Below are 27,853 nucleotides of genomic sequence, written 5' to 3'. Positions count from 1 at the left end.
GCAATTCAGAAAATATAAGAAAACCCATGAGGATCTTTTAGCCACTAGCCTTAGCCTCTTCAGTTATGAGTTGTTTTGTTTTAAGTGTAACAAAATAACACATTGAAAAAAAGACTTCAGTTCTTTTGAGCAGACAAGGTCTTAAAGCTGGACTGTGCCATTGTTATCCAAGTAGGGTTCTGCTATTTAACCCCAACAGTACACCTCGGGTCCTTCCTTAGCAGACTGTCTTCTATTTCATGGTGTTAAGGACACGCAGTGTGCCTGAGGATATTGTGATAAAGAAATGGCCAGGAGATTGTAATGATTAAGATGTTTTATATCTATATTTTAGTTGATTTTTTTTTATTGTGTCAATTCTGTATTAGAGGTTTTCCAATCATCTTGAATTATTTTATGTAAGTTTATTTTTTATTCCCGTCTTATTTTTTTCTTTACACGACACAGAAGGATGCATCACAAGTCTGCAATCATCACATTAATGGCATCATTGGATATGATAATATAAATATAGCAGCAATCCTGTGGCACTTTATTCCTCTGTTGGATAAAATCCTTGAACTTCATATTAGCAATAGTTAGCTTCAAGACAAGTAGCCCCAAAACAAGTAGTGTCAAGTTTCATTTTGGTTTATTGAGCTTCTTTCTGTCTTCAACTACTCATTCCTGTCCTGCCGTATATTTCGCTTGCCTCTTCATTGGTGTCTTTCAGTTTACGACCCTGGCTTGCTCTCACTATATTTCTCATCTCATGCCAGTCATCTTCTGCTTGTTATGTTCATTCCTCACAATAATCTATGAATTCAGTGTCTGTCAAAACAGAGATGAAAAGTGGGCAAGAAATCATTCTCAAAAAGGATAGCGAGGGCAAAAAATGCCAGAATCAAAACTGAGCACTCAGGGACTAAGGAACAAAACAATGTCAATTCAGAAACTCAAAACTAAAAAAATAAACACAAACCTAGTGCTAGGGTTTATTTAATTTAAAACCAACTATCATTAATGAGAGCGAGAGTATTTTGCATCCTTTGAGGGATAACTAATAATGCAAAGTCTCACCATATGTATTCAGAACTTCCTGTGACATCACAATCACGAAAGTCATGTTATCACTGCAGACAGTATCTTGTGAATATAGAAACAGGGCAGCAAAAAACTTTTTTTATTTCTCCAAAAACTGCAAAAGAAGCATCAGAATTAGTTCCTGTATAAAAACCCCAATTAATTAATAAATACAGTATATGCATATACATACATGCATGCATAATGTATACAGTCTTCAACGTCCTTCTCTGAAGATCTTTGTTTATACTTTCTTTAGGTCATTTGACCCTGGAAACTGAGTCTTCTTATTGTTGATGACTTAAGTGAGCAGGGTAACCTCTCGTCAACTCCTGATTAGAGAACAGAACATGCTATGAGGCCTCATCTTATTTCCTTTGGTCTACCCTCCCATCTTCTTTAGATGCTGTCTTAAACTGTGACACTCTATTTATTATATATATGTGTGTGTGCACATGTGTGTATATATATACATATATATATATTCACACTCGCACAGCATACACATACAGAGAGAAAGTGTGTTACGTGAGCACAAACACAAAACAGAGGACATAGGTACTCCAGTGGTGAGCCCTGTATAATGTGAAGAAAAATAAAGCATGAGAATACAACAGTCAGTAGGCTGCACATTTCACACGCCTCATCACTTCATATCCACCTTAATAAAAAGAAAAGTGTCTGTATATTTCTGTGTCCATCTGGTTGCTACGTCTCTCTGTCATTCCAATGGCACATCCCAATTTTAATTGTAAAATGCATTGCATTTGTCATTCCAGCAGTTGGTACATTACAAACATTATACTGCTTTTACAAATCCCATGCCAAATAACATATAACAGAGACATAGGCAATGCATGGTGCGCTGCAAACTTTAATGCCGAGTTTTACTTGGATTAATTGAAAAGCACGGCTTGTAAGCTTCTAAAAGTGTCACCCCTCCTTGCACCCAGAGTTCTCCAGACCGGGTCTTCACCTCTGTGATCTAAATTGGGTTAAGCCAGTTTGACAATAAAAGGATGCATAGTAGTGGAGTATATAATGATGTCATTATAAAGTATGTTGTAGTTGTGCTTATATGTTACTTTATAAACTGAAAAGTGAATGTCTTGATAATTTACAGTAACTCTGAAGTGTTACTTCATTACTGTTTTTTTGTATTTTTTTCTACATTCACTTGATCGTGATTGAACCCATTTTTGAATTATATCCATTTCTAATGGAAGGAATTACTGCAGCCTTTTTTCTCTGTTCTTTTGCTTTAGTGCTTCCTCCCTTTGTGTGAATTTCATGAAGAATTCCCGCAGCGTGTTTGGTGAATGGAGAACCTTTAGAAAACCAGAAATGTGACAAAACTCAGATGTCCCTTTTCAATGATGGAAGTGAATTTTAAATCCCATTTCGGCAGCAAAATTACTCCTTTTGAAAAGCAGCCCTTGCCTTGAAAAGGGAGTGTTTGGCCTTGAATTGTCCATTTGGGTCTAACAATTGCCACTCTACACTTGCAATTACAGACAACAATTACAGATGATTTCACCTGTCAGGAAAGTCAGAGGCACAGACAGATATAAACTGTTCGCAATAAATTGAGATGCTTATTGCTTTGAAAGTTGCAGATCAAATTCACAGTGCAGTGCGGCTGATAGACAAATCGATTTTATTTACAGCTTTCAAGCTGACAGGCTTAAAGATCTGCAGTGTGCCTTTGGATATCTGCAGTTATGTGGCCAAGGACTGTCTCTGACAAGGGGGTTGCATGACCTGCCCACAGCTTTTGGATTCTCTGCATAATGGGCATCCAGACCAAGACTTCATATATTTTAACATATTCTATCCATCCATCCATTATCCAACCCGCTATATCCCAACACAGGGTCATGGGGGTCTGCTGGAGCCAATCCTAGCCAACACAGGGTGCAAAGCAGGAAACAAACCCTGGGCAGGGCGCCAACCCACTGCATTAACATACTCTAGCGATAAAAAAAAACGCCCAATCTGAAAAAGGAGTCATTGGGGTTAACATTCTATAGCATCCTATATGATACATTATGCACCAGTCCTCACTCTTTTATCTTTTGATTTTGATGAAAGTGATGATCTTTTACATTTTTGTTTAGCTAAATCCCAAAACCTTGTACAGGAATAAGCAGGTTCAGGAGAACAGATGGAGAGAGAACTCATTTCTTTCCATATTTTTACATTAGGAATTGCAAGACAGTGGAGGGCATTAACCAGTGCTTGCAGTGGAACCTAATTGCAGGTTTCCGACGCTATCCGTAAGTAGACAATTACTATGAAACCTTTTGTGAGCCAAAATGGCGTAAAGCCAAGAAGCAATTACCATTAATTTATGTAGGAAAAATTTTTGGCATACCCTGACAGCAAAAGATAACCTACTAAATCATACCAAAGAACACATTAAACCTAAAACAACACCAGCACATAGTAAAACCAGGAGTGACATTATCAATTGAATCTGAAAGACAGCGAGCACACTAGGAGGCTGAGAAGTGATGGTTGTGCGTCAAACTGAGTTTGAAGAGGTTTACAGGAGACTGGGGTGTAGGAGAAGAGAGTCATCCATTAACAAATCATCGTCATCTGAATCCATCAGGACAGGCAGGTTACTGAGGTCTACTCCTTCTTCATTGTCTGCCCATCTCGATGCCAAAAGCAGAGGTTCATTGCCTTCTGTAGTTGATGTGGGAGACTTGAAATAGGACAGTTTGCTTGACTACGTAACCTCATACAGTTCGTTTTAGACATTCAAAACATCTTGCATACCTGCCCTAAACCTACATGCCCTTTTAAAAGTAAAGTTGTACTTCTACCATTGCAGCACTGTCAATGGTAGGGAAAATCTCATGTGACTGCTTCATGTTCAGTTTGTGGGCGACTTCACTTTCTGTTGCATTCGGTTTCAATTCATATCCTTTCTTCTAGCAGTTGCATCAGCTCCTTAACTATCAGTTCTTGGTCATGGGATACCAAAACCCCTTCAACATCTCGGTCAACTTCCACAAAATAAACTGAGATACTGTAAAGCACAGATGCTCACAAACACAGTTCAGTGCTGTGGTGGATTGATGCTGAATGTACTTCTGCATAAAGCTCTGCTCTCGCCTTAGGGGTGCGTGTTACCTCTGTAATGACTTGCTTTTTTCATAAAAGTGAAAATCCTCACTTAATGAAAACCGGATACTTAATGTAGGTTTTTCATGAAAGCAAAGTTGCTTAAAGTGAACTTTCAAAAAGCGGGAGATACCTGTATTGGCGGTACTCTGTTTAAGGTGATATATTTGATTGCAAAGCATGAAGCTTTGAGCACTAAAAACAAAAATGTTGCCAGCCCTCTACAATGGAGATCACAATATACCTTTTCCCCATTCAGTGTTGATAACTGCAATGACTCGTCAATAAAAAGGTGAGTATTGGCCCACTTCAGGCACAGGAATTAACCCATTTAATGTCCAGCAGGCAGCATTTAGACAATACATAGTTCTAGGGTTAGGCAGTGGAATAATGAATCATTCCAGAGCTAACCGTAGGAGAGACAATAATTTCAAGGGCAGCTAACTGAGTGGAGGTCACTGAAGGAAGCGTGTTGGACATTTCCTAATGCATTAGTGAGCAGCACAGGCATTGGGTTTATTACTTGTGATCCCAGGCTGACCATTGTGAACAATTGCTACCGTGGATTGTGACAGCCCTTTAGTTGGAGCTCAGAAGTGACAGCATTCTAAATGTGTGGATCCTGGGTTAAGTCTGCAAGTTGGATCTGGACAGGGCTCAAGTTGTCTCTTTTCTTCCAGTCTATCTTAGACTCTATAGTGGACCAGCCACCCCACCCTGTAGTTGCTGTATAGCTAGACTTTTAGCTACATTTTCTTTTGCACTTCTGTGTTGTTCCTGTGTCATTATTTACCCTGTATACTAGAACCTCTTTTTAATAATACTTTGCCTGCCTTGGTGAGTGCTCCCTAGACCCCTCTGAGCATAAATAAATAATTCTGAGGCACTGTGTAACATTTGGTTGGTTTTGAAAATGGTTGGTTGTTTTTAAATGCTCAACGCCCACAAACCTGATTAATGTAAACTGATCGATTTGAGGTCTTAACCATACCCTTAACCAAGCCTCCTGGAAGTTAACCACATACCCCCGGTCTCATTTCCAGTGTAATTAATTAATTAATTTGTCTATTGACTCAAATTCTAGCACTTTAGTCAACTGAAACCTTGCTTGTTTTTCCTCTTATAATTGCTTCCTTTACATTGATATGTAGTTTGTTATGCTCATATTTTTCCCTGCCCTGCTTTTTTGATTATGTCTGTCATATCTCCTTCTGTTGTCTTTTTTTTTTTGCTTTTTTTGTATTTTCATGTCCCCTGGCCACTCATCTCACATTCTAATAATTCTTTACATTTATGTATCGCTTTTCTCATTACTCAAAGCGCTCTCCACACGGGGAGGAACCGGGAAGCGAACCCACAATCTCCCACAATCTCATTACTGCAAAGCAGCAGCTCTACCACTGTGACCCACGTGTCATCAGTGCCACAAGCAACTTGCTGTCTTAGGGCATCAGCACTCACTTAAGCTTGGAGGAATTCTAATGGTACACATAGCATTGGTGGGTACAGAGTGCTACATTAATCTTAAACAAAAAGTAGCTTGTGTATTTTATTAATATTTTGTATTTAAATTTCCTCACCTTTAGTAAACTCGTTTTTCTCTTTAGAATTGCTCTGGATTCCACCTCACCCATTCGGCACACCGTCCATGTGCCTTACCCTCCTAGCCTCGCTTCTCACTGATTTCATTGCTTTTAATGCTCTTTCATTATGTCTTTTACTCAGGGAGGAATCTTTGGTCTTACTTCCTGTTTCAGTCATTGGGATTTGTGCCTGTGTTTGGATGTTGCCAGCATCTTTGAACTATTGTTTGGAATTTGTCCACTTGTTAATAAGGCCTACGTGCCTTTTTAATTGATCTGCTGGCTCACAAATTCTGCTTCCTGGCCGTGTCTCTAGTTTGCCCCGCCACTCCAATCACTTTTCCAAATCAGCCCTTAGCTTCCATTTTGGCCAGCCATCTTGGCTGGAAGCTGCTATAGAGCATTGTGACGAGTGGTTCACATGGCTCAAAGGAGTAGAAGGCAAGGATGAACATGACACGATCCTTATTACTCCACAACTGACTTTGTTGGCCTAGAAGAACATTCTGACGTGAGCTTGCATAAGATTTTATGTTGCTAATTCTAGCACTGTTGCCCATTTTGGATGAATCTAAGCTTACTGAACAGAAATTAAGGTTGATTTTTCTGCCTGACTGTCTCCTTAATGGTGCTGTATGGCCTACCAATCCTGTCTTCATGGAAGCATTCACACTCTCCCTTGGCTTGTCATTTGCCAGATTGTGCAGCATCTGGTTGACTCACTTTTGCACTGTCCAATCCATTGTCAAGACCCCCTTATTACGTTACAAGTTCACTGAGAGTCAGTCTTGGCCATACTCGGCATAAGGTGGGAATCATCCCTGTACATACCCAGGCTGAGCCAGCTTCACATTGCTAGTCATCCTAAAATACATGGAATACAATAGTGCTTGATGGAAGGGAAGTGCAGAAAAGCCTGTGTGGGAGCCCATGAAAAAAAACAGTCATTAGTTTACCTACTGTAGACATCTATGAGACAGACAATATGGGAAAATGTAAATTAAGAAAGAAACATTAACATAAACACGGGAAGAGTGTGCAAATTTGAAGTGTTCAAGACAAGATCTGAACCCTGTCTCCTAGAACAGTGATAATCACCTCACCTTCAAGTCACTTTATTTATTTATACATCCTGCATTTTCTAAACTGGTTAGTCATACTGTACATTATGGGACTGACAGCATCAAGAACAAACCGTGAATCAACTGTAGATCAAGTGTCAGTCCATTGGACACTCATAGTCCTTTACGTGACTTTAGAATATGGAAGGCACACAGACACTGGGCAAATCCATCCATTCATTTTCCAACCCGCTGAATCCGAACACAGGGTCACGGGGGTCTGCTGGAGCCAATCCCAGCCAACACAGGGCACAAGGCAGGAACCAATCCCGGGCAGGGTGCCAACCCACCGCAGGACACACACAAACACACCCACACTAGGGCCAATTTAGAATCGCCAATCCACCTAACCTGCATGTCTTTGGACTGTGGGAGGAAACCGGAGCGCCCGGAGGAAACCCACGCAGACATGGGGAGAACATGCAAACTCCACGCAGGGAGGACCCAGGAAGCGAACCCAGGTCTCCTAACTGTGAGGCAGTAGCGCTACCACTGCGCCACCGTGCCGCCCCACTGGGAGAATATGCAACAGAAATGGAGTAGACTAAGAAAAGAACCCAAGTCCCTTGAACTACACCACCACACTAAGCAACAAATTCTGTTCCTGCTTTCCATTGGAACTGAGAACAGTGACCTGAATCCAGAAGGCACAGCATGGCACAGGGCTTTATTTATTTATTTTTAAGAGCCCTGCTTAGTTAATTAACGTTTCACAACATTAATCAGACAGGACACTTGAAAATAGGAAGGTAGAAAATTACACGAGCTTCCCTGTTGACTACAGCAGGTTACAATCAGCCACATCAAATCAGCGCCCGCTAATTGACGTCTTGAAGACTGCATAATTTTTCACAGAAAATTAACTCTTTTCTTATGTTTATTCAGTTGCTTCAGCGTACAAATCGTTTTTTACCCCAATTTTTTTATGTGCAAGATTTCCATCTTTAACAATTTCTCCATATAGAGACAGAAAAGGAGAAGAGCGGTTAGTATGACCTTTTATATGGTGTTCTACAAAGACAGGCCCATTATGAGGTGCTATAAGGAAGAATACAATTCAAGACTGGCACAAGGATAGCACAATATTATTTAATAAACAATCACCGGCGTCTCTGTATTCCGGGTAAGTGGGGCACTGCTCCTCATCGTCCAACAGATGGCGATGTTGTACAAAATCTGAAGTGCTAAACTCGCCTCAGTATTTTAACATATTGGTATCCTCCTTAGCATTATGTTTACACCAGGAAAAATGAGCCAAAAACAATTTTTTTCAACAAGAAAACATCTTATTAAGTCTAACAGAAACATGTAAATACTAAAACATCAACATAAATACAGTAGAAAAGTTATGTCTAGTATTCACTGCTGTCCTGATACAGATTTAGTACTCGTCCTTCATGTGATGTGTTTTGAGACAGTCACGATCAGGATGACAGAAGTGTATTTGCGCACTTATTTATCTGTTGCTTGCGGATGAGAGGGTATAATGTCAGTGCATGATCTGCATGATCAATGTGCCGCTTGTGTTATTGTTGACAACCATAGCAGAAAGCTTAACGACCTCCACATTTCACTTGACGTGAACATTTGACAGTTACCACACTAAGAACAGTGCTGAGACCGCTAACGTCTTGCTTGTCCTTGGACTCAATTTCAATTTTGCATTTTTTCATGCAGTTATTTTCACACGACTATGAAGGTTCACATGACCAAATTCACCAGACATATCACAGCGGTTTGGTCATACACTGCGGTATCATGCATCAATTTCACTTTCCTTGTCAATGTCTGATGACCAATTCACATCATCATCATCACTATCGCTCAATTCAAGAAATGACTCTGTTTCAGTTTGTGCTAAATTTGCCTTTACAGCTGTTTGTTTGCCATTATGGTTTTCTTTTTCATGAATATTGATAGGTTACCACAAAGTGGTAGAAAGCTTAGAAGTATCCAAGTGTTTTTTGCAAGCATGATGTAATTTCATCCACTTGACGGCAGCAGAATACTGTCCTAAGAGTTACTCAGACTTAACACTGTAGATCATTACACGTCACCCTGAACCTGACTCAGGTCTGATAGTAATTGCACTGAATTCCAAGCCAGATTCACACTTTAAAATGATGGTTAAAATGATAATGATAAGCTCATCACAGTCCTCATAATCAAATGTTTTGGAGTATGTGAAATTTTCTTTGTGCTTGGTGCTGCTGGCCTGTTTTTGGTTTGCTTGGACATATCCTTTTACCCTGCAGTGTTCTCCCCATACCGTTGCTCATGTGTTGCCTGAACTTTTCAGTTTCAACTTAGATCGTGAAGGCTAGAACCCTTTTAAGCAACCAGTTGGTTGATTTTTTTTGTGATGCAGTTTAAAGTGCACATAGACTTGTACATCTCTCTGTTTTGGTATGATGGTGGCATGATGTTTAAGGCTTTGCCCTTCAAATTACGAGGTTCTGTGTTCCATCCTAATACTGAGTCCATATGAACGTGAGTAAGTCACTTCACCTGCCTGGGTTCCAACTGGAAAAACAAAAGAAATATAATCAATCGTATCTTAAATGTTGTAAGTCACCTTGCATAAAGGCTTCAGCCAAATAATGTTTTAGAGTGTTATAATCCTGCCAGTTACTTATATACAGTATAATTTATCACTTTGTCTATTCTTCTGAATATTTATTGTCATTCTGCTTTCAGTGTTGAGTATTTGATACTGAGATATATTTGAATTCTGTCCTTTAGTAGTTGTACTTGACAGACCTTTATTTTGGATTGTTTTATTTGGTCAACATTTTATCATCACTAGTGGTGGTAGCCTAATTCATTGTGAAACACAGTGTCTCTCCCTCAGTCCCCTGAACAGGGTTTACTGAAGGACATCTCCTTCCTCTGTCTCCCTCCAGTGGTCTTCCATGCGGCTCCAATGATCTTTTTCCAGCCACATCCTCTACCTGCACATTCACACCACTGGTTCCATCTCACACCGCTCATTTGGGGGCAGAGGCAACCCATTCTGCATTTACTTTTCACCTCTGTGAGCCGATCAATGCCAAAATCCTAATGGATTTAAGCAGAGGCAAGTTTCATATGTTCTGCTGTTTAAGGCCCTCAGAATGAAACCCACCCCTATACCCCTTTCTGACTGTATCTCTTTCCCAGGTCCACATAAATTTTTATGCCACTGTACATGATAGCATGAAATACACTAAACTGTACTGATGTCAATCGATGGGAGTATATACTGTAAGAGGTGCAGCAGTACTGGATTGGTGTATGTTGTACAAAAGATTCCGATTAGAAAATTAAAGACACGGTTACATCTGTAATGGAGAGTTTTAAATCGAGGTTTGCTAAAGCGAAATAAGCACTGCCTGAGAATTGTGTAAAGAGTGTTTGGGGGTAAACAGCAGACTGGAGTTAAAGGAACATTGACAGGAGACCACTTTGATCAAGGCATTGGAGAGGTGAGGCTTAAATGTGTTTAGCCCATGTTAGTACACGGGTGACAGCATTTTGAAGTTAATATAATTTGTGAACGCTTTGTGCTAAAAGACCTGTGAAAATCCAACCGAACAGACAGAAGAAATAGATGTTTATAATCTAAAGCCTACAACTGCTTCTAAGGTATCTAAAGTACTGGTAGTTAAAATTCAGGCAGAACACCCATGAGCAAAGATATCAAGAAAATGAATACAGCCGGCTTCTTGCAGCTCAGCAGTGAAGCACAGATGGAAAGTGAGCGAAAGTGCATTTGAGATGGAAAACGGGAAGCACTTTGTGGAGATGTTTTGAAAAATGTGAATAAACAGAACAGATGAATTATTAAAACTTGGCTAGTTTGAAGCTGATTCTAGCACACTGCAAACTGAAACAGTGGCCTGTTCTAATTGGTAAGCTTTAGGGCATGCTGGTATATCTGCTTGCTGCAACAACCAGCTTAATTCAATTCATGGTTTACTGTGGCAGCATAAGGTACAAAGCAGGAAACAGTCTTGGATGGTGCACATTGAGCTCATACACAGAGGACAATTTGGAATTGCCAGTTAACCCAACTTGCATGTCTGTGGTGGGAAGAGAGATGGAGTACACAGAACAAAACCAACATGAACACCACAGGGTCATCTGACCAGAATGGCCAGATCCATGAAACTTCAGTACTAATCACTGCACTACTGTTTCACCCTTTTCATGTAATAATATATTTCAAATGTGTTTCACCATAATTGATGATAGACCAGGTATGATAAGTACAGGCCTGACACTTGAACATTGCTAAAACACAAAACCTAGAAGCCAGACCCAACACTGGTTCCATCTAAGTACATGGTGAGAACGTGACAAAGACAACTCACGCTCGGTATATGGGATCACAGGTCTCCACCAGCATTTTTGGGGTGGAGCTGACAATACTGCAAGTCTACGATATATGCTAACCACACAAACATGAAAACCTTAAGTTAACCATTTATGCTACATCCTAACATCACTAAGCCCTACCCTTAACTTCTGCCCTGTAACTGCTGGTCTAGAACTGCAGGTGTAGACCTGCAGCGACATATGCTGCTATGGCTCTGCAGTTGGAGATTATTGGTTACTGTTATATGCCAATTGGTATGGGATTCATAAAAGCAGCCTTAATTTTTTTGAAGTGTCATCTGTTTGAATGACAAGTGCAATGCATTTTATTACTACAAATGTTTGGATGCGCCATCTTTTGTAATGACAGACACAGATGGGCACAGACACAGACACATAGACACTTTTATTTTTATTAAGGTGGATTTTTATTATATGAATAGTCCCAACTCATTGAGAATTGACTAACGACCTTTCTTGATCTCCTAGTAATGTTTTATTTCTTTTAATTTAAACATGAGGAATAGAAAGTAGGATTCTGTCTAATCATTCTTTAACCAGTTTTGTTTTCTTGCTTTCTCTGTGAAGCTAAAATGCCACAGGTGGCTGAATACATACTGCTGCCGCACCGGCTGCCCCATCATTTTTAATAAACAAGTTAAAAGTTGTTTTATGGAGAGTGATGAAAAGTAAGGAAAGCTGAATCCACTGTTATGAATTTATATATAAGAAGTGAAATAGGAAAACTGTTGCACCTGGCCTCTTTGGAGTCGCATGGCGGAACTACCCATGTTTTAAACAAGACCAGTGTCTGAAAAGCCACAATCCTCATCTCATATCTTGAAAGCACATCAACTGTCTTTATCAAGTGAAAGAGACAACTGGATTCATTCCACGAGAAGTAACTTTGTACAAATTGCTAGCTCTGTATTCATTATGCCTGGGTGCTACTGAAACACACGGGGCCAAACTTGATTAAAACAACAAGCGAGTCCTAATACCGTAAATAACAGATCAGTCTCCAGTAGTTGTGTGGCATAGATGTATAATGGCTATCTGACCTTTCTGCTGCCCCTTTGCTGCACTCCAGGAGGTAATTCACCTGCAGCTGTCTCTTTTTGAGAAGAACGTGGCATTACAAATGTCACTGTTTCTGTCCCAGTTTAAAATATAACACGGCCAAATGCACTTTGTTTTTTTAAGTTATGTAACTTCACTTTTGCAAAACCGTTCATACAGACTTGTGTCTTTATTGGTAAATGGAGTATTACTTAGCTGTGTCAAGCTACTTGTTAGTTTTAGGAAAATGTGTTGTTCTTCATATATTGTAAAGAGGTCACATGTATAATAAGGTATACTGAAAATAATTAACAGGGCAGCACAATAATTACTTCATAATAGCTCCAACAACATTTATTTATATAGCACATTTTCATATAAAAAAGTAGCTCAAAGTGCTTTACATAATGAAGAAAAGAAAAATAAAAGACAAAGTAAGAAATTAAAGTAAGACAACATTAGTTAACATAGAGTAAGAGTAAGGTCCGATGGCCTGGGAGGACAGAAAAAACAAACAAAAAAACTCCAGACGGCTGGAGAAAAAAATAAAATCTGCAAGGGTTCCAGGCCACGAGACCGTCCAGCCCCCTCTGGGCATTCTACCTAACAAAAATGAAATAGTCCTCTTTGTGTTTAATGTTCTCACGGAAGGACTTGATGATGATGGTCATGCAGACTTCTGGCTTTTAATCCATCACTGTTGGAACATCACGGTGCTTTGAGTAGATGGTGGTGGCGCAAGCCGCCACCACAAAGAAACCGGAAAAAGAAACAGAAGAGAGAGGGGGGGTTAGTACGGATTTTAGAGCCACCATGAATAGTTATTATAATGAATTGGATATACAGGGTATCAGGATTAAATTAAAGTGAAGTTATGAGAAAGCCATGTTAAAATAATGTGTTTTTAGCAGTTTTTTAAAATGCTCCACTGTATTAGCCTGGCGAATTCCTATTGACAGGCTATTCCAGATTTTAGGTGCATAACAGCAGAAGGCCGCCTCACCACTTCTTTTAAGTTTTGCTCTTGGAATTCTAAGGAGACACTCATTTGAAGATCTAAGGTTACGATTTGGAATATAAGGTGTCAGACATTCCGATATATAAGATGGAGCAAGATTATTTAAGGCTTTATAAACCATAAGCAGAATTTTAAAGGCAATCCTGAATGACACAGGTAACCAGTGTAGTGACATCAAAACTGGAGAAATGTGCTCGGATTTTCCAGAGAACTGGGCTTTGTTGCCCAGTTACTGTTTTGTGGGTGACATGGCTTTCCACACATGCTCCCAAGAAGTGTGTTCGCTTAACTGGTAGGTCTGAGTTGAATGAATTTGCTTCATGGTGAACTAGAGTCATGTCCAAATCTAGTTTGTGCCTGGTGCCCAGTGCTGCTGGAATAGGCTTCATTTCTCAGTGAGTCTGTGATGTTTTTAAAATGTTTCAGTACATGGTTAGAAGATGTTAGAGTTCAGTAAATAATTCAGACTTTTTAAACACTGAGGCTACCACTTTAAAATACATATTTAGACCCTCAGTGGCATCACTAGAGATGTGCGGATCGAACCAGGTGACACCGTTGGTGAGACTATCACCAAAATGAGTGTCTATAAAACGTTTGTGCAGTGTTTCAGGCTAAAATCACCAAGGAGGATACACCCTGCCCAGCAACCCACCACCACCACCACCATTTTGAAAGTTTTTCTCTATGTGAAGAACTGTAGATACATGGAATAAATTACCAAGCCAAGTAGTGTGGCAGAGAATAAGACTGCAGTCCTTCAAATCACAACTTGATGCTGTTTTGGACAATCTAGATGAAAAGAAAAACAGGCTTGTTTGGCTGAATTGCCAGTTCTTGTCACAGTTTTCTAACGTTAGCGTGGCAATCAATCAGTTCATTAAGAGCAATGTGGAAGGTGTGGATTAAATCAGAGCTATAGTAACTATATTGCTGGCCAGCTGTGCTTTTGTCCATAAATCAAAAATCTGTTACAGTACATTGTAAAGCTCAATAGTTCAAACAGAAATAAAAACACCATATCCCTTAGCAAGAGAACTGAGTACATACAATAAAAGCATATGCACTTAAATTTGTACAGACATTGGCCTTTGCTTAAACATTTGGTTGCACCCACAGACCCACTTTAAAAATGTGAATTGTAATAATGGATGGATGTTAAAAATGACTGCCATTTTACCATTCTGCATTGTTTTTAGGTTCCATACATACTACCAGGATAAGTTCTGCCTCACCCCCACAATCCTAAAGTTGCATTTGAAAGTAAATGGAAAAATTGGTTTTCCTGGTTTAAGAAGAGAAGTGAATCTGAGCATTTCTGAGGAGATGTTTAAGAGACCGGGACAGCTTGGCTATTGGCCTGCCAAGCCAGCTAATGGTCTCCTGAATGGTCTCCTCATGTTTTGTTAAACTATTTACATTCTAATCCAGGCATATCAATGGAAAAGTCTTTATTTCAATATTTATTAGTCTAAAAGCCCACACTAGGGACAATTTAGAATCGCCAATGCACCTAACCTGCATGTCTTTGGACTGTGGGAGGAAACTGGAGTACCCAGGGGAAACCCACGCAGACACGGGGAGAACATGCAAACTCCCCGCAATGAGGACCCAGGAAGTGAACCTGGGTCTCCTAAGTGCGAGGCAGCAGCAGCGCTACCCACTGCGCCACTGTGTCTCCCTACTTCTGTGATTACAATGAAAAAAGAACTCTGCTCCTCACAGGATCATACATGCGTAAATGCATGTACATGTTCTTAAAGCTGCTTAATTCAATTCAAGGTTGTGGGGTGCTGGGGCCTATCCTAGCAGCACTGGGAGCACTGCAGGGAAAGATTCCTGGATGAAGCACCAGTCTGTCTCTTGCTTACCCACACTTTCTAATACCAGGGCTAATGAATCTAATACATGTTTTGGGGATGTCAGCGGGAAACCCGTGCAGCCCTTGGGAGAGTGTATACTGTCAACATAGAGTGCTGGAAAGGGGAGGCAGCCACTGTGCCACTCTTTCACTGCATCATGTTAATCCTTGTCTTGCTCACTGAGCTCCATAACAAATATCCACATATCCTACTTTAATGCAGGCAAATTCCATACCACATTAATGATATTTTTCTAAAATTAAGGTGAGACACAAAGTTCCCAAAACACTGCCATACATTTGTAAGTTGCAGCGTCTTTGCTACTGAAGCAATTCAATGAAAAGTAGATTAGTTTAGACAGCTTAATTTAACTGAGTTCACGGCAGACACCCATTTAGCATTTGCCACATTAAGAAGTTCACCCCTGAGCTTTGCCTGTTTCAGTAAAGAGCAGGAACAAGACAAGTGCCGCACCCTGTAGGTGATGCAGTTTTGGCACAGAGAGCATGCGATGCTCCACTAGGCAGTTTTGTGTCCCCAAACAGCACAGAAAGAAAACGTTTGGAAAGCTGAAATTAAAGTGCAGCACACACAAATACAAGAAGTATACTTTACAGTGGAACTACTTGAGTGCCTCGTTAAATATAAGATGTAATAAACCTCTACCTACACCTGAGATTAAAAATAACACTGTTTGAGGAAGATGACACTTGTGGATGAGCAGGAGAATGAATGGGTTTGTCTAATGTAGCTGCATACTAGAAAGATGCAGCATGTAGTCTTTATTCAAATACTGTATACAGTATATATAATGGTGTAAAACTGTAATGTTGGGATGCAAAGAGGATAGCTGTAAATAGAAAATATGCCCCTAGAAGGTACCAGCATAAGTGCAACGGCAAGCTGTCATTGTTCCACAGAACTGAAAGATGGCAGCAGAGAAGTCCTCTAGGTTTCTAGGGTCATTATTGCAGGGCTGTGGAGTCAGAAGTAATTACTGGATTACTGAAGTTGGTAAAAAAATATACTGACTCCGATTAAATGTAAATTGTAATATAATGTGTTAAAATTTCTGAAAAAATATAGCCTTTTTAATTTTAAAAGTTTTTGTCTTCTGTTTAATGCTACTCAGTTTTTGTACAGTAGAACCTCATTTATCTGTGCCCCAATTTAATGAGGTATCTGAGGTGAACCTGTAAATGTACTACACTACTTTTCTTATAATTCATAAAAGCTTAGTCATGGATACTGTACCAAGCACATGAATACTATACTTGTCATCTCAACTGCACTGAGCAAGTGATCAAGGAGCTGGCGACTGTGGGAATGTAGGCCTGACTCACTCACCCCTCAGCTGTTGTTAGTGCGTCACCAGTGTTCACTATGTACACGTGATTTACTGTTTCGTACGCTTAAGATATTTGTGTTTATACATTCAATATCGCAATACTGTAATTTGATTCATGGACGAGTCACTACCCAACAACCAGTCTAATGATTCTTGTTCATTTGATTCTTCAATGAGTTACTGCCAGTCTAATTGATTTTTGTTGATCTGATTTGCGATCAGATGTGATTTTGATCTGATATTGATACTTGTTGATGCGATTTGTGATCTGAGAGCCAGCCTAACAATTCTTATTTATCTGATTCGTGAACAAGTCACTATTTAAGAACCAGTCTAATTCTTGTTTATTTGATTTGTGAATGAATCATTATGAATTGTACATTTCTTATTCACTTTAATAATTCACTATTATTATGCATCTAAAAATGTGTTATCATGCTTTATGTATGGAAACAGGACAATGGTATATAATTTATCATGTTAAATTTATAATTATATATTTATATACAATTAATTATTTTTATTATAATTACATATAAATTTAAAAACTGATATTTAATAAACTGGCACATATTTGTACACATATATTATATATATCAAAATAATGTAAGAATTATTAAATTATATACTTGGGACTTCTCCCCTGGGCCTCCACATATCCACCAGACTCTAAACGAATCAAAAGAAATGATTCACTTAAACGGGTAAAATGACTCAAATCAGTAAAGTGAATCTAAATGCTCCTCAGTAGAGAGTACACAGAGCCATATGAGCTAGAAATAACATCGTACTTAAAACCAGTTGCACATTTAGTCTGAACACACTTGGTTCTAGGTAGCCATGCCGACTGCTGTCATCCTGCTTTCGCCATTCTTTTTTCCTCCCTTTAAGTATTAAATTCCCTTGTAGAGCTTCAGGGCATTGTCTCACAACCTTGAGATGTGTAAATCAGGCAGGGAATGTCAGAGTAATTGAAGTAGGTAAACGAGGAGCTTTTAAATTGACAGCTCATTTGAATATTGACATTGTTACACTTCAGATTTGATTGGGGCCTGGAAAGAGATATGCAAATGAGAGCAGGAAGGCAGAAATACTGAAAATCGGGTCATGGCACACTCGGCTTGCTCTCTAGTGTTGCCAGTGAAGATGGTCAGTCTGCATTCCAAGACATCCTCTGATGCTGAATATATGGGAGCTACATTACTCAACTTTTTCAGTTTTCATTATAACCTAACAATTAGCCACCATTTCTGTCCCCTTATAAGGGTTTAACATTAATTCTTTGTCATCTACTATTCCTATAGCACACTACTGCTATTTTCTCATGCAAACATTATTCTAACCAGTGTATTGTGTGACGGTGACATCATGATCAATTCACAGCTGTCTTTCTACTTGTCACATATTGTGCTTAATGCTTTTACCTGACCATCTAAATATGCTTTTTTTTATTGATTATGTAGCACACAGAAAAAAGCAGAAGAGACTAAAGCTGAGAGCATCAATGTGACCCAGGAGACCTCCAGAGGAAACGAATGTGCCAAGGTGAAGGACAGCAAACACCACAGCCCTCGTTCTTCCAGGTAAGCCTCATTCCAGGCATTTCTGCTCTTTGATATCAAAGTACTTGGCTAGTCTTGATCTGTCTAATACGTTTGCACCTAGGGGTGCACAAGCTCAAACAGCAGACACAGTAGGCAACTGACAGCTTAAGAGTTGAAGAGCAATGCTTAATGACTTCCACTGGGCTCAGGGGCTGATGTGAGGATCTCGTTGGACTTTCTCAAACAAAATGAGGCTGTGTGACTGCAAGCCAGACAGCCTTGATGCTGCAGGGTGGAAAGGGCTTTATCAAGAATTATTGGGGGTGCCTTGTGAATTAGGAATACCAAATTATTTCTAATTTCCCAAAGGTGGCTTTTAAATCTATTTATCCTTCAGTGCATTTTTTTTATTACATGGTAAGGGATATCAGACCATATCCTGTCCGTACTGGGGCAAAGCATGACTGTCCTGGGTGGCACATCATCAAAGGGCTGTTTTACCTGTACAGCATCAGTTTGCATTCACCAGTGCATGGTCATCTTTAACATGAGCAGAAACACTAGATTGCCCATTACATGACTTCTAGTCAGAGGGGGCAACTGCAGTTGCTGATCTGAGGTTGTCAGATTACACCACAATCACAGATAGTTCCATGATGACTTTCCAAAACAGTTTTAAGTTTCGTCCCTTTTTCTGACATTGTGCTTTCTGACCACACTGGTGCTGCACAAATACTTTCCAGCAACAGCAAGTTCAGCTGCGCCCTCAACCCTTTTTTTTCTTTACATTATGTCAGGATACATGAAATAAGACATTAGACAGACAATTTTCACTTCTGTTTGTGAAGTCCAAAGCACATGTTTTCATTATTCCTTGTAGCTTCATTGTATGCATTGTTTTCTCAGGCATACACCCAAGCCTACTACTACGACTTAAGACAAATGTTGTTGGACAAAACTTAGATTGGCTGAGCGGAGTTGCTGAGTTTGTCAGACTTCACAACTGGCAGTCACAGGTGTGCACTGCATTTGCCTGCAAGTTGCTAAAGAATATGTAAATGAAGCATGAAACTAAAAATCACTGCCAAAATTCTAATGTGAAAGGGCATTTCGGGAACACGCACATGGACAATGAGATGCAAAATACCTTCACCTGCACACACAAAACTATGATAAGGTGTGCAGCCTGCTTAAGACAGAAACCTGGTTTCTTAAAATTCCCTGCTTACATGCCCTGAGTCCACTTATGGAGTTCTCCTTTGGCAAACTCAGCAATGTCATATAAATGCAATAAAAAGTTAAACATTATCAACAGGACCTAGGAATCCAAAAACAAGCATGAAGCCTGCATCTTCCAAGCTTGTGCTGCTGAGTTTAGCACAGTACATTCAGTGCATTAACATAAATGTAGCGATTTCTGAAACAATGAGACAAATTATTTCAACCAGGGAAAGGAATAATGTGATCACCCAAGCATTTGAATCAGGAAGTGTACCTTTGTGGAAGCTTCCAGTGTTTTCTACCTGTGACTGCTGGATGTATGTGTGTGGAAAACTACCAAAGCTCCATCATTTAATTAAAAATGCTCATGCCTTTAAACAACTCACACAATTGTGATTTTTTTAATTATAAAATGACTATTTCAGACCATAAAGAACAATACAGAGGTGATGTTATGTCTAAAAGAAAACTGTGTGATCACAACAAAACTAAATTTAATCAGTGCAATTGTATCAAAATAACAACTTTTGTGAAACAAAATAAATACACATTAAACCTAATTATATATCAACAGCATACACAACAAGTCAGAAATAAGGGAAAAGAGCAAGTGAAAATATGTGATAACACCAGCTCTATATTAGTCTCTTAAATTGACAAAGCCCAGTTATTCACTAAAAAGTTTTTAACCCTTTAATTAACCACAACCTGTTCTAACCAGCTAAAATGGATTGCAATCTAAGTAATCAATGTTGTTGTTAATGTTTGAAGTATATCGCCTGTTTTGTAACGCATGTAATAATAAAATGCAATGCATTTGTCATTCCAGTAAATTGTGCATCACAAACATTTGTAATAATAAAATTCATTACTACAAATGTTTTTGTGGCAGCATCTCTTGGAATGACAAATGCAGTGCATAAGTCTGTTATTTGCCATTTGATATGGGATTTGTAAAAGCAGTGCTAATGTTTGTGATGCTCCATCTCTTAGAATAACAAATGGTAATGCATAAGTCTCTGTTATATGCCATTTGTAAAAGCTGTTTTAATATTTGTAATGTACCTTTTGTTGGAATGACAATTACAATGCATGTACCATCTTTTGAAATGACAGAAATAGTACCTGGACGGGCGCAGATATACACAGACACTTGTCCTTTTATTAAGGTGGATAAATATTAACCCATTACTGCACAGGGAGTGGTGGCACAGAGTTTAGCGGCAATGAAGTTTTATTGCGCTTTCCCGGTGCTTGTGCCTGCCAGTGCGAACAGTGGGATGGCGTTGTGAACAAATCGTACATCACGCATACCCATGTCTCTTTGACAAAGCAAATAAGTAGAAAATGCTACAACTTTCAAATCCGATAACTTTTTGCACTGGACAGTACATTTTCTAACCTGTTAAAATAGGAATGTGTTTATTTGGTAAAAATACAATTTATAGACAAACTTAAAAACCGTTTATTGACACTTAAATATCATTATAAGGTGTTTGTATATTTTTTTGTAAAGATTTTTATTGTGTTAATATGAGACTTGTTCCATATTGTACATTTATATTATGAACAATTTGCCATATTTGTCGAGGGATGTGATTTAAATATGAAGCTCTGCAGCTGAAAGTGAAAAAATACCTTTTTTTTTTTGTTGGTTCATCTGCCCAGAGCCTAAAAAACAAATGCTGCTCATGATTGCATCCATTTTTATGTCATCTTAAGTAATAATACTTCTAATTTTTGTAAAATATTGGAAATCACCAGCCATCAGCTTATCCATACTGAACTGTCAAAGAAATGACCCAGAGCCTTTGCTGTAAGTGTTACAGATATCGGACTCGAGGTTGTCTCATAGCAGCCCTACATTTACACTGTCAAACCATTGCTTTTGCAGAGCTGAAGGCTGATGTGTTTATAGAACAGAAATCTAAAGATGACACCGCTTGCCAAAGCTCAATGCAAGACACTGCTTTATCGGGTTTACTTAACGATGCTAAAGAAAATCTGCTTTATTTTTCCGTCGGTGGATGTTTAGATATTTTCTTGACATTCCACTCATTTTCATAAAGGAAGAGGCAGGATTAAACTTCAAATAAGCAGTTTGCCAAAGAAACCCACCTCTAGCAGCATATTTTGACAAGACAGCAGGTCAGGCATTTGGTGACATAGTCTGCCACTCCGGCCTGTAGTTATCAGGTTTTCAGAGCTTAAAGCTCATTTTCAAATGCTCAGGAGCACCAGGGCGGCTCCGCTGGGGGCTGCTCAGCATATGAAGGTTGAGTGAAGGTGATAGAAGAAATTGGAACAGACAGGATCTTGGTAGACAAGTGGAAAGAATGGAGCTTTAAAAAAATAGAACTGCACGAAAGAGAGAGGCCAAGGCACTTGGAGAAGCAAGTGTTTTCAAAAGGAGGAATTTTCATTATCACAGTTAACATAATGTGTCTAGATTGGAAAGGCTCTTTTTTGATTTTCAACAAACCACACACTTATTACATACCCTGCACAAGGTCACTGTTAGTCCTTACCAGTTCCTGAGAAATACCCTTAACAGCAGTTGCTTTAAATTAATAAAAAAATGTGTTTAGAGCCCTTAAAATGTACACTGTGAAACACCCGACAGTTGAGCAGTGGGGGCTGACCTTGTTTAATCTTGAAGCGATATTGATTTTTGAATATTAAGTTGGAGGCAAAGGCCACAGATAGCAATCAGTCAACTCATAAAAAGCCTGCATGAAAATTCCATGTCCCAGTGTGCTTCACCTAATTCAGTATATACTGTATAATCCTGCAATCCAGTACCAGAAAATGGATGCCTTTATCCAAACATAGCAATGGCTATGAAGAGTATTAAATTCCATGTTCACTACTGATTTTGTTTTTTTTTCCTTTCTTTCTCCAAACCCCCAAATCCCTCCCTCATCCCCAACCTTGTGCTGAGGTCCAACTGTAAAGGTGCTCTGGTCTCTTCTCCAAGTTTTTGCTTCAAGTTCTCATGTGTACAATACAATGAGATTTCCACTTGAGTTTCTCCCACAGACTAGTCAGACTAATATAACAGAAAGAATACACAATAAATGCCACAAAGACAAAGTGCACAACAGCATACATTAAATACCATATTAGATATCGTGTTGATGAAAAAGTATTTACATCTGTGGAAGGTTTCACATTTTATTGTTATACAACATTGAATCACAGCTTGATTAAATTTGTCTTTTTTGAAATTGACCAACAGAAAAAGACCCTTTAATGTCAAAGTGAAAACAGATCTCTGCATAGTGGACTCTGAAGTAAACTGGCAGAAGGTTCTGTGATCCGAAGAGACTAAAACTGAGCATTCTGGCCATCAAACTAAACAGCTTGTTTTGAACACAGCACATTACAAAAAATGCACCATCTTCTCCATGAAGCATGGTGATGGCAGGATCAGGCTATGGGGATGCTTTTCTGCAGCAGGCCCTGGAAGACTTATGAGGGTAGCGGATAAAATACATGCTGCAGAATGTAGGGGAAGCCTGATGCAGTCTACAAGAAACCTGCACCTTGGGAGAAAATGTGTTTTCCAGCAAGATAAGGACACCAAGCATAAAGCCAAAACTACACAGGAATGTCTTAAATACAACGGTGTTAATGACCTGGAGTTTCCAGATCTCAATCCAATTGAGAGTTTGTGGCTGGACTTGACAAAGCCTGTTCAGTCACAATCAACTTGACACCTGACAAGAGTGTGAGCAGTTTTGCAAAGAAAGAATGAGGGGAAATGGCAGAGTCCAAATATGCAGAGACCTGTGCACATAGACTCCAAGTTGTCATGGCTGCCAAAATTATGTGATCGGTTATTTTAATTTTGTATCTCTCTATTATAATAAAAAAATCTTGGGTCGAGACACGATCTTCTCAGAAAGTCACTTTGACGTCCCGCGAGAGACACTTTAATGTCCCCGAGGCAAGGCAGTGAGACAAAAGGACAGCTGCTGTACAGGCTTTTAAATGATCGACGAGCAGCGCGACAAGCAGAACACACAGCTCGCAGCAGCATGCCAGCAGCTGATCCAACCGCATCTCCTTAGCGTGCGTTCAGCCCCCCTCACAACGTGAGCGGCAGAGATGCTAAGCTGGTGCATAGCGCTCCCCGGATGGTATGCGAGTGAAGCGAGCAGGGGGCAAAGCCTCCTAGTTTGTAATTAATTTAGACCACTTTGCAATGATCTGTTTTCACTTGAGACTTTTTCTGTTGAGCAATGTCAAAAAAAAAAAAAAAATTCAAGAGTAATTTAACGTTATATAACAATAAAATGTGAAAACTTCCAGGGGGGTGAAAACTTTTCATAGACACTCTAAGCAATACACATCAGGAAGGCTCAAGCCATTGTCAGTGTGAGCTGCTTTTGATTGGCCTCGAGTAGTGGGCATTCTACAGAAAGATACAAAAAAGGTTACTGCTGTTTATAACAGTGCTGTGCATGTCAAGAATAAATGCCAATAAGTCTTAATACCTTTAAGCAACTATCACTTCACTGTATGTAGCTAGAAATCTGAAATGGTAATTGGTTCACACTGATCAGAGGATATAATTTATTCTTTTCTGATAGAAATTCAAATACTGTACAGCGGTCACCTGGAATGTGAAATGGCCTGCAGAATTCAGCACATAGGTATTGAAATTTAAAGAAAACTATAATATTTCCTGCTGTTGTCCTCATCATCATGCACTTTGATACTGTAGGCAAAATTAACAACAAAGGATAATTGGCACTTTAGAAGGGCTGCAAGTGCTGAGCTGCAAACTCTTGTTAAGGGCTGAAATGGCAAAAGCATTGTAGCAAAGTACAAACAGGTCCCATTAACATAATGTGTACTTGGCGTCCCAGTAATCAGCAGCTCCGCACTTAAGTGGCCTTTCAATGGCTATTAATGCTCATAGCATAGGAGCCACTGCTTTACGCATTTGTTAGTAATTACCTTTTTTTTCTCTCTTCCATCCACATTCATATTTTAAAAGCAAGCACCACCAGCAAAGGATCACTGTTCACAACAGGAGTCCCTCTCATTTTTAGCCCTAAGAATACGAGTGTGACAACACTGTGAACAAAGGCAGCAGCATGAAGTCAAACAATGAATGTGACATACCGTCATCACACTGCTTAACTTGACTCCAAAGACGTTGGTTATCTGCTTTATATACTTGTATCCAGAAAATGAAGGTAGTTTCAGTTACAAAAGTCTTTTGCATAAAACAAATGGCTGTCACTTGTGATTAAAATTAAATGAAAGGCTTTATAAAGCAAAACGGGGCTTTTTATCACTGCCATTGGGAAGCACAGTGGCTCTTTGCAGCTCCAGAGGTGGTGGTTTAGTCTCTGTCCATGCAGTGTACACATTCTTGCCATTTTCTAGCATGGATTTTCTCCCAGTTGCCTAACACAACAAAAGATATATGTTAGCTTAGAAGTCATTCATATTAGCCTTACATGTGACTTGCGAGGGGCTGACATCTCAAAATCCACGTCTGTATCCTGCTTTAAACCTGATACAGCTGGGACACACTCAAACTCCCTGTATTAATGTAGTGAAATAAGTGGATGAGAAAAATTGGATAATGTATTTCTCCAATCTGCTCCTGAAAACCCTATCATAAAGTGAATTTTCATAATGCAAAGCAAACAGAAAAATCACCATTTAATTAAATGGGGCCAAATGTAAGCATTCTCTGCCCCCCAAAATTAATTCCAGTATTATTTGTTTTGGCTGACACCTTTATCCAAGACGACTTACAACATTGGTTACAATTCTTTTATTTTTCCAATGGAAGCACAGACAGTTGAAGTGACTTGCTTACAATGTGTCAATAGTGGGATCTGAACCCAGTAATTAAGGATGTGAATTTCAAAGCCTTAGGTACTCACCAAAGCCAGATGTTTTGTGGTAGAAATTGTTACCATTCCATCACACCACTCACAAGTTGTCAAAGCTATTAACATATTTTTAGTGGAAAAGGGTTCTTATTTCAGATCATCCAATTTTTGTCCATTATTAACTGAGTCAGTGTAGTCTCTTACTCCTAGTTTAAGTGTATAATCACCAATCAGTCAAAGCTCCTACCTACATAATACTTACCTCATTATTATTATGTAGGTGATGTAATGAAAGCTGACACCTCCATGCTCTTCATAATTAGCTATTGTTGTGTACAGATAGCTTTTAATAGTCTAATCAGGTGATATTCTCTATAATGCGCTCATGAATGCTCAGAGAAAACTGCCAATTAGTCCCCATTTAAGGCCACTCATATAAATTTGTCAATTCTTCCACCACATCATGCTTTTTGTGTGGTCTAACATTCTCCATTTTCTTCATATTATCTTAGTAATTGTAAGCCCACAGTTCATCCCATGGGCGCAGACATCTCACATGCAAACATTTTTTCTCATTTATTTTACGCTGCAGGCATATTCTGCTTATTAAGAAGCAGCCACATTGGCTTGCCTTGTTTATATTGCCCCACCATCTCTAATTAGTCCAGTGCGACCCTGATTCATAAATGTTTTGGGACATTTTTTTTTTAAAACCATTGGGCTGTCTACAATATAAGGACCCCTTGGGAGCAATTGCCTTTTCTGGCTTCTGTCAGCAGTGCCTCGAGTCACAATCTCGTGGGACTTTCTCTCCATGTCTGCTGCCTCCAGGTACCTCACAGATGCTCTGCTTAAGGGGAGCCTCAAGAGCTCCCATGCTTGCACAATTTACACCACTAATTGCAGTGTATCTGCCCATGTCAGAGTTGTGTTCTTCCCCAAATGACACATTTATTAATATGTTGGTCTATTTGACACCACATCTGTTACAAATCCACAGTACACAAGTTCAGTTTTAGGTTTAGCAATATTCAGAACTTTAGAAATGTTATTATTTACATCCTCACAACAGGAAGAAAAAGTTCTAAAAATATTGGCATGTTTTCTGAGCACAAAATATTTTCTAAGTTGTGGAAATTCAAGTAATTTTTTCTTTAGGAATTTACTCCTTGATCCATTTTCTGAATGCACTTTGCTACCAAGCGCAGATGGCATGGGTACACGCCCTCAATCACAATAGGCCAGTTTAGAATTGCCAGTTGATGTCCATTAAGATGAAGAACCTGCAGATAAAGGAGGAAACTAGATTATGTTTTGTAGTTAATTGTTCATAAAATAAAAGAATGATTACATATTATAAACTTGAGCAATACTATAGGCAAAAGTCACAGAAGCCCACATAAAGTAGATTTTGCATGTAAATGTGATTTTTTTGCTTTTGACAAAAATCCATTTATTTTGTCCCAATTGCCACTCGCTTTTCGTCTTTTAAGTGTGACTTTAAAAGCACTGAATTTCTACTAGGCAGACTCTGTTGTGCATGCTAAAGTATTCATTAATACTTGTCATGTACACTTCTATTCATTACAACAGGGCTGCCATTTAGCAAGCAACTGAACAGACTGAAAATTGAACAGAGTAAATAGACTGCTTCGATCTTTAAAAAAAAAATATTTGAGTTGGCTTTCTGAAGAAAATCTAGTTTTTTTTAATTCTACAGAAGTTAACCAAGGTGAAGAATTAAGGATAGCATTGCTGTCTCACCTATGGGTATCTGTGTGCCAGTTCTGGACTGATTGAGTTTATTCATTCTTCCTGAATCTGTAGGTCTTTTCTTGGTACATCATATTTCTTCCATTTCCAAAGGTAGGCTTGTTAGATTTATTTGTGTGAGCTTGTGATCTTGTTTGTGAATGAACTTTGTGTAGACTGGCATCCCATCCAGAGAAGGTTCTTGCATTTGACATGATGTGGCATGTAATGGAATTACATAGGTGGAAATAAGCACCCATCCCATCACCTGCCACACTATTGTGACTGTCATAAACCAAGCTTGTTGAACTTTATTATTGACTTCTTTATTAAATGTATCCTGCTTATGCAGTTTATTTCAAAAAGGGGTGAACATAGTGAATGTATCAAATGGTTAAAGTCCTTCTTGACATAATTTAGCCATTGGAAAGTAGGACATTTCCTCTGGCTGCTGCATCCCATCCGAGTGAGCGGAGGAGACATTGGTTTTAAGAAGGATGCACAGGGGCTTGTGAGTGTTTAGAGAACTGCTTCCAGTTTGTGATTTCTTGTTTTTAACGTATTATTTATAGGATATTTTAACATCCAAGTTCACATGCTTATTTATTGATGGACAATTTGTTTTCACACTGCAATATTGGACTCTTAGTGTTTGTTTGATTTTAATAAAAGTACTTGGCACTTTTACACCAACCCATGGATGAATGTATGTGTCCTCATTTGTCTGGTTCATCTTGGTCTATGACTATCGGTGGTTATGGATTGAAGAGGCTTCCAGAAGAAACCAGGAAGCATGGAGCCAACCTAGACTGACAAATACATATACTATATATGAATGTAATACTCCAATCTTCACCCTGTCAAGTAAGCGAACTAGCTGACATCCTAGGTTCAAGCCCCATAAGCATTGAAGGGCAAGTTAGCACTGAAAGTGTCA

The 27,853-nt window shown here is 39.1% G+C and overlaps 1 protein-coding gene across 2 annotated transcripts in view; it reads left to right on the top strand.

The window, feature by feature from the left end:
• srrm4 (serine/arginine repetitive matrix 4) overlaps window positions 1–27,853 on the top strand; it is a 159,132-nt gene that overhangs the window by 94,994 nt on the left and 36,285 nt on the right. For both annotated transcript variants that reach the window (XM_051921076.1, XM_051921075.1), the window contains exon 2: window positions 18,005–18,124. In XM_051921076.1, coding sequence (XP_051777036.1) covers window positions 18,005–18,124 — 120 coding nt within the window. The remainder of the gene's footprint in view (window positions 1–18,004; window positions 18,125–27,853) is intronic.

This window comes from Erpetoichthys calabaricus, chromosome 18 (genome assembly GCF_900747795.2).
Source record: "Erpetoichthys calabaricus chromosome 18, fErpCal1.3, whole genome shotgun sequence".
NCBI classification, from domain to species: Eukaryota; Metazoa; Chordata; class Cladistia; order Polypteriformes; family Polypteridae; genus Erpetoichthys; species Erpetoichthys calabaricus.
This window is presented reverse-complemented; position numbering and strand designations above follow the sequence as displayed.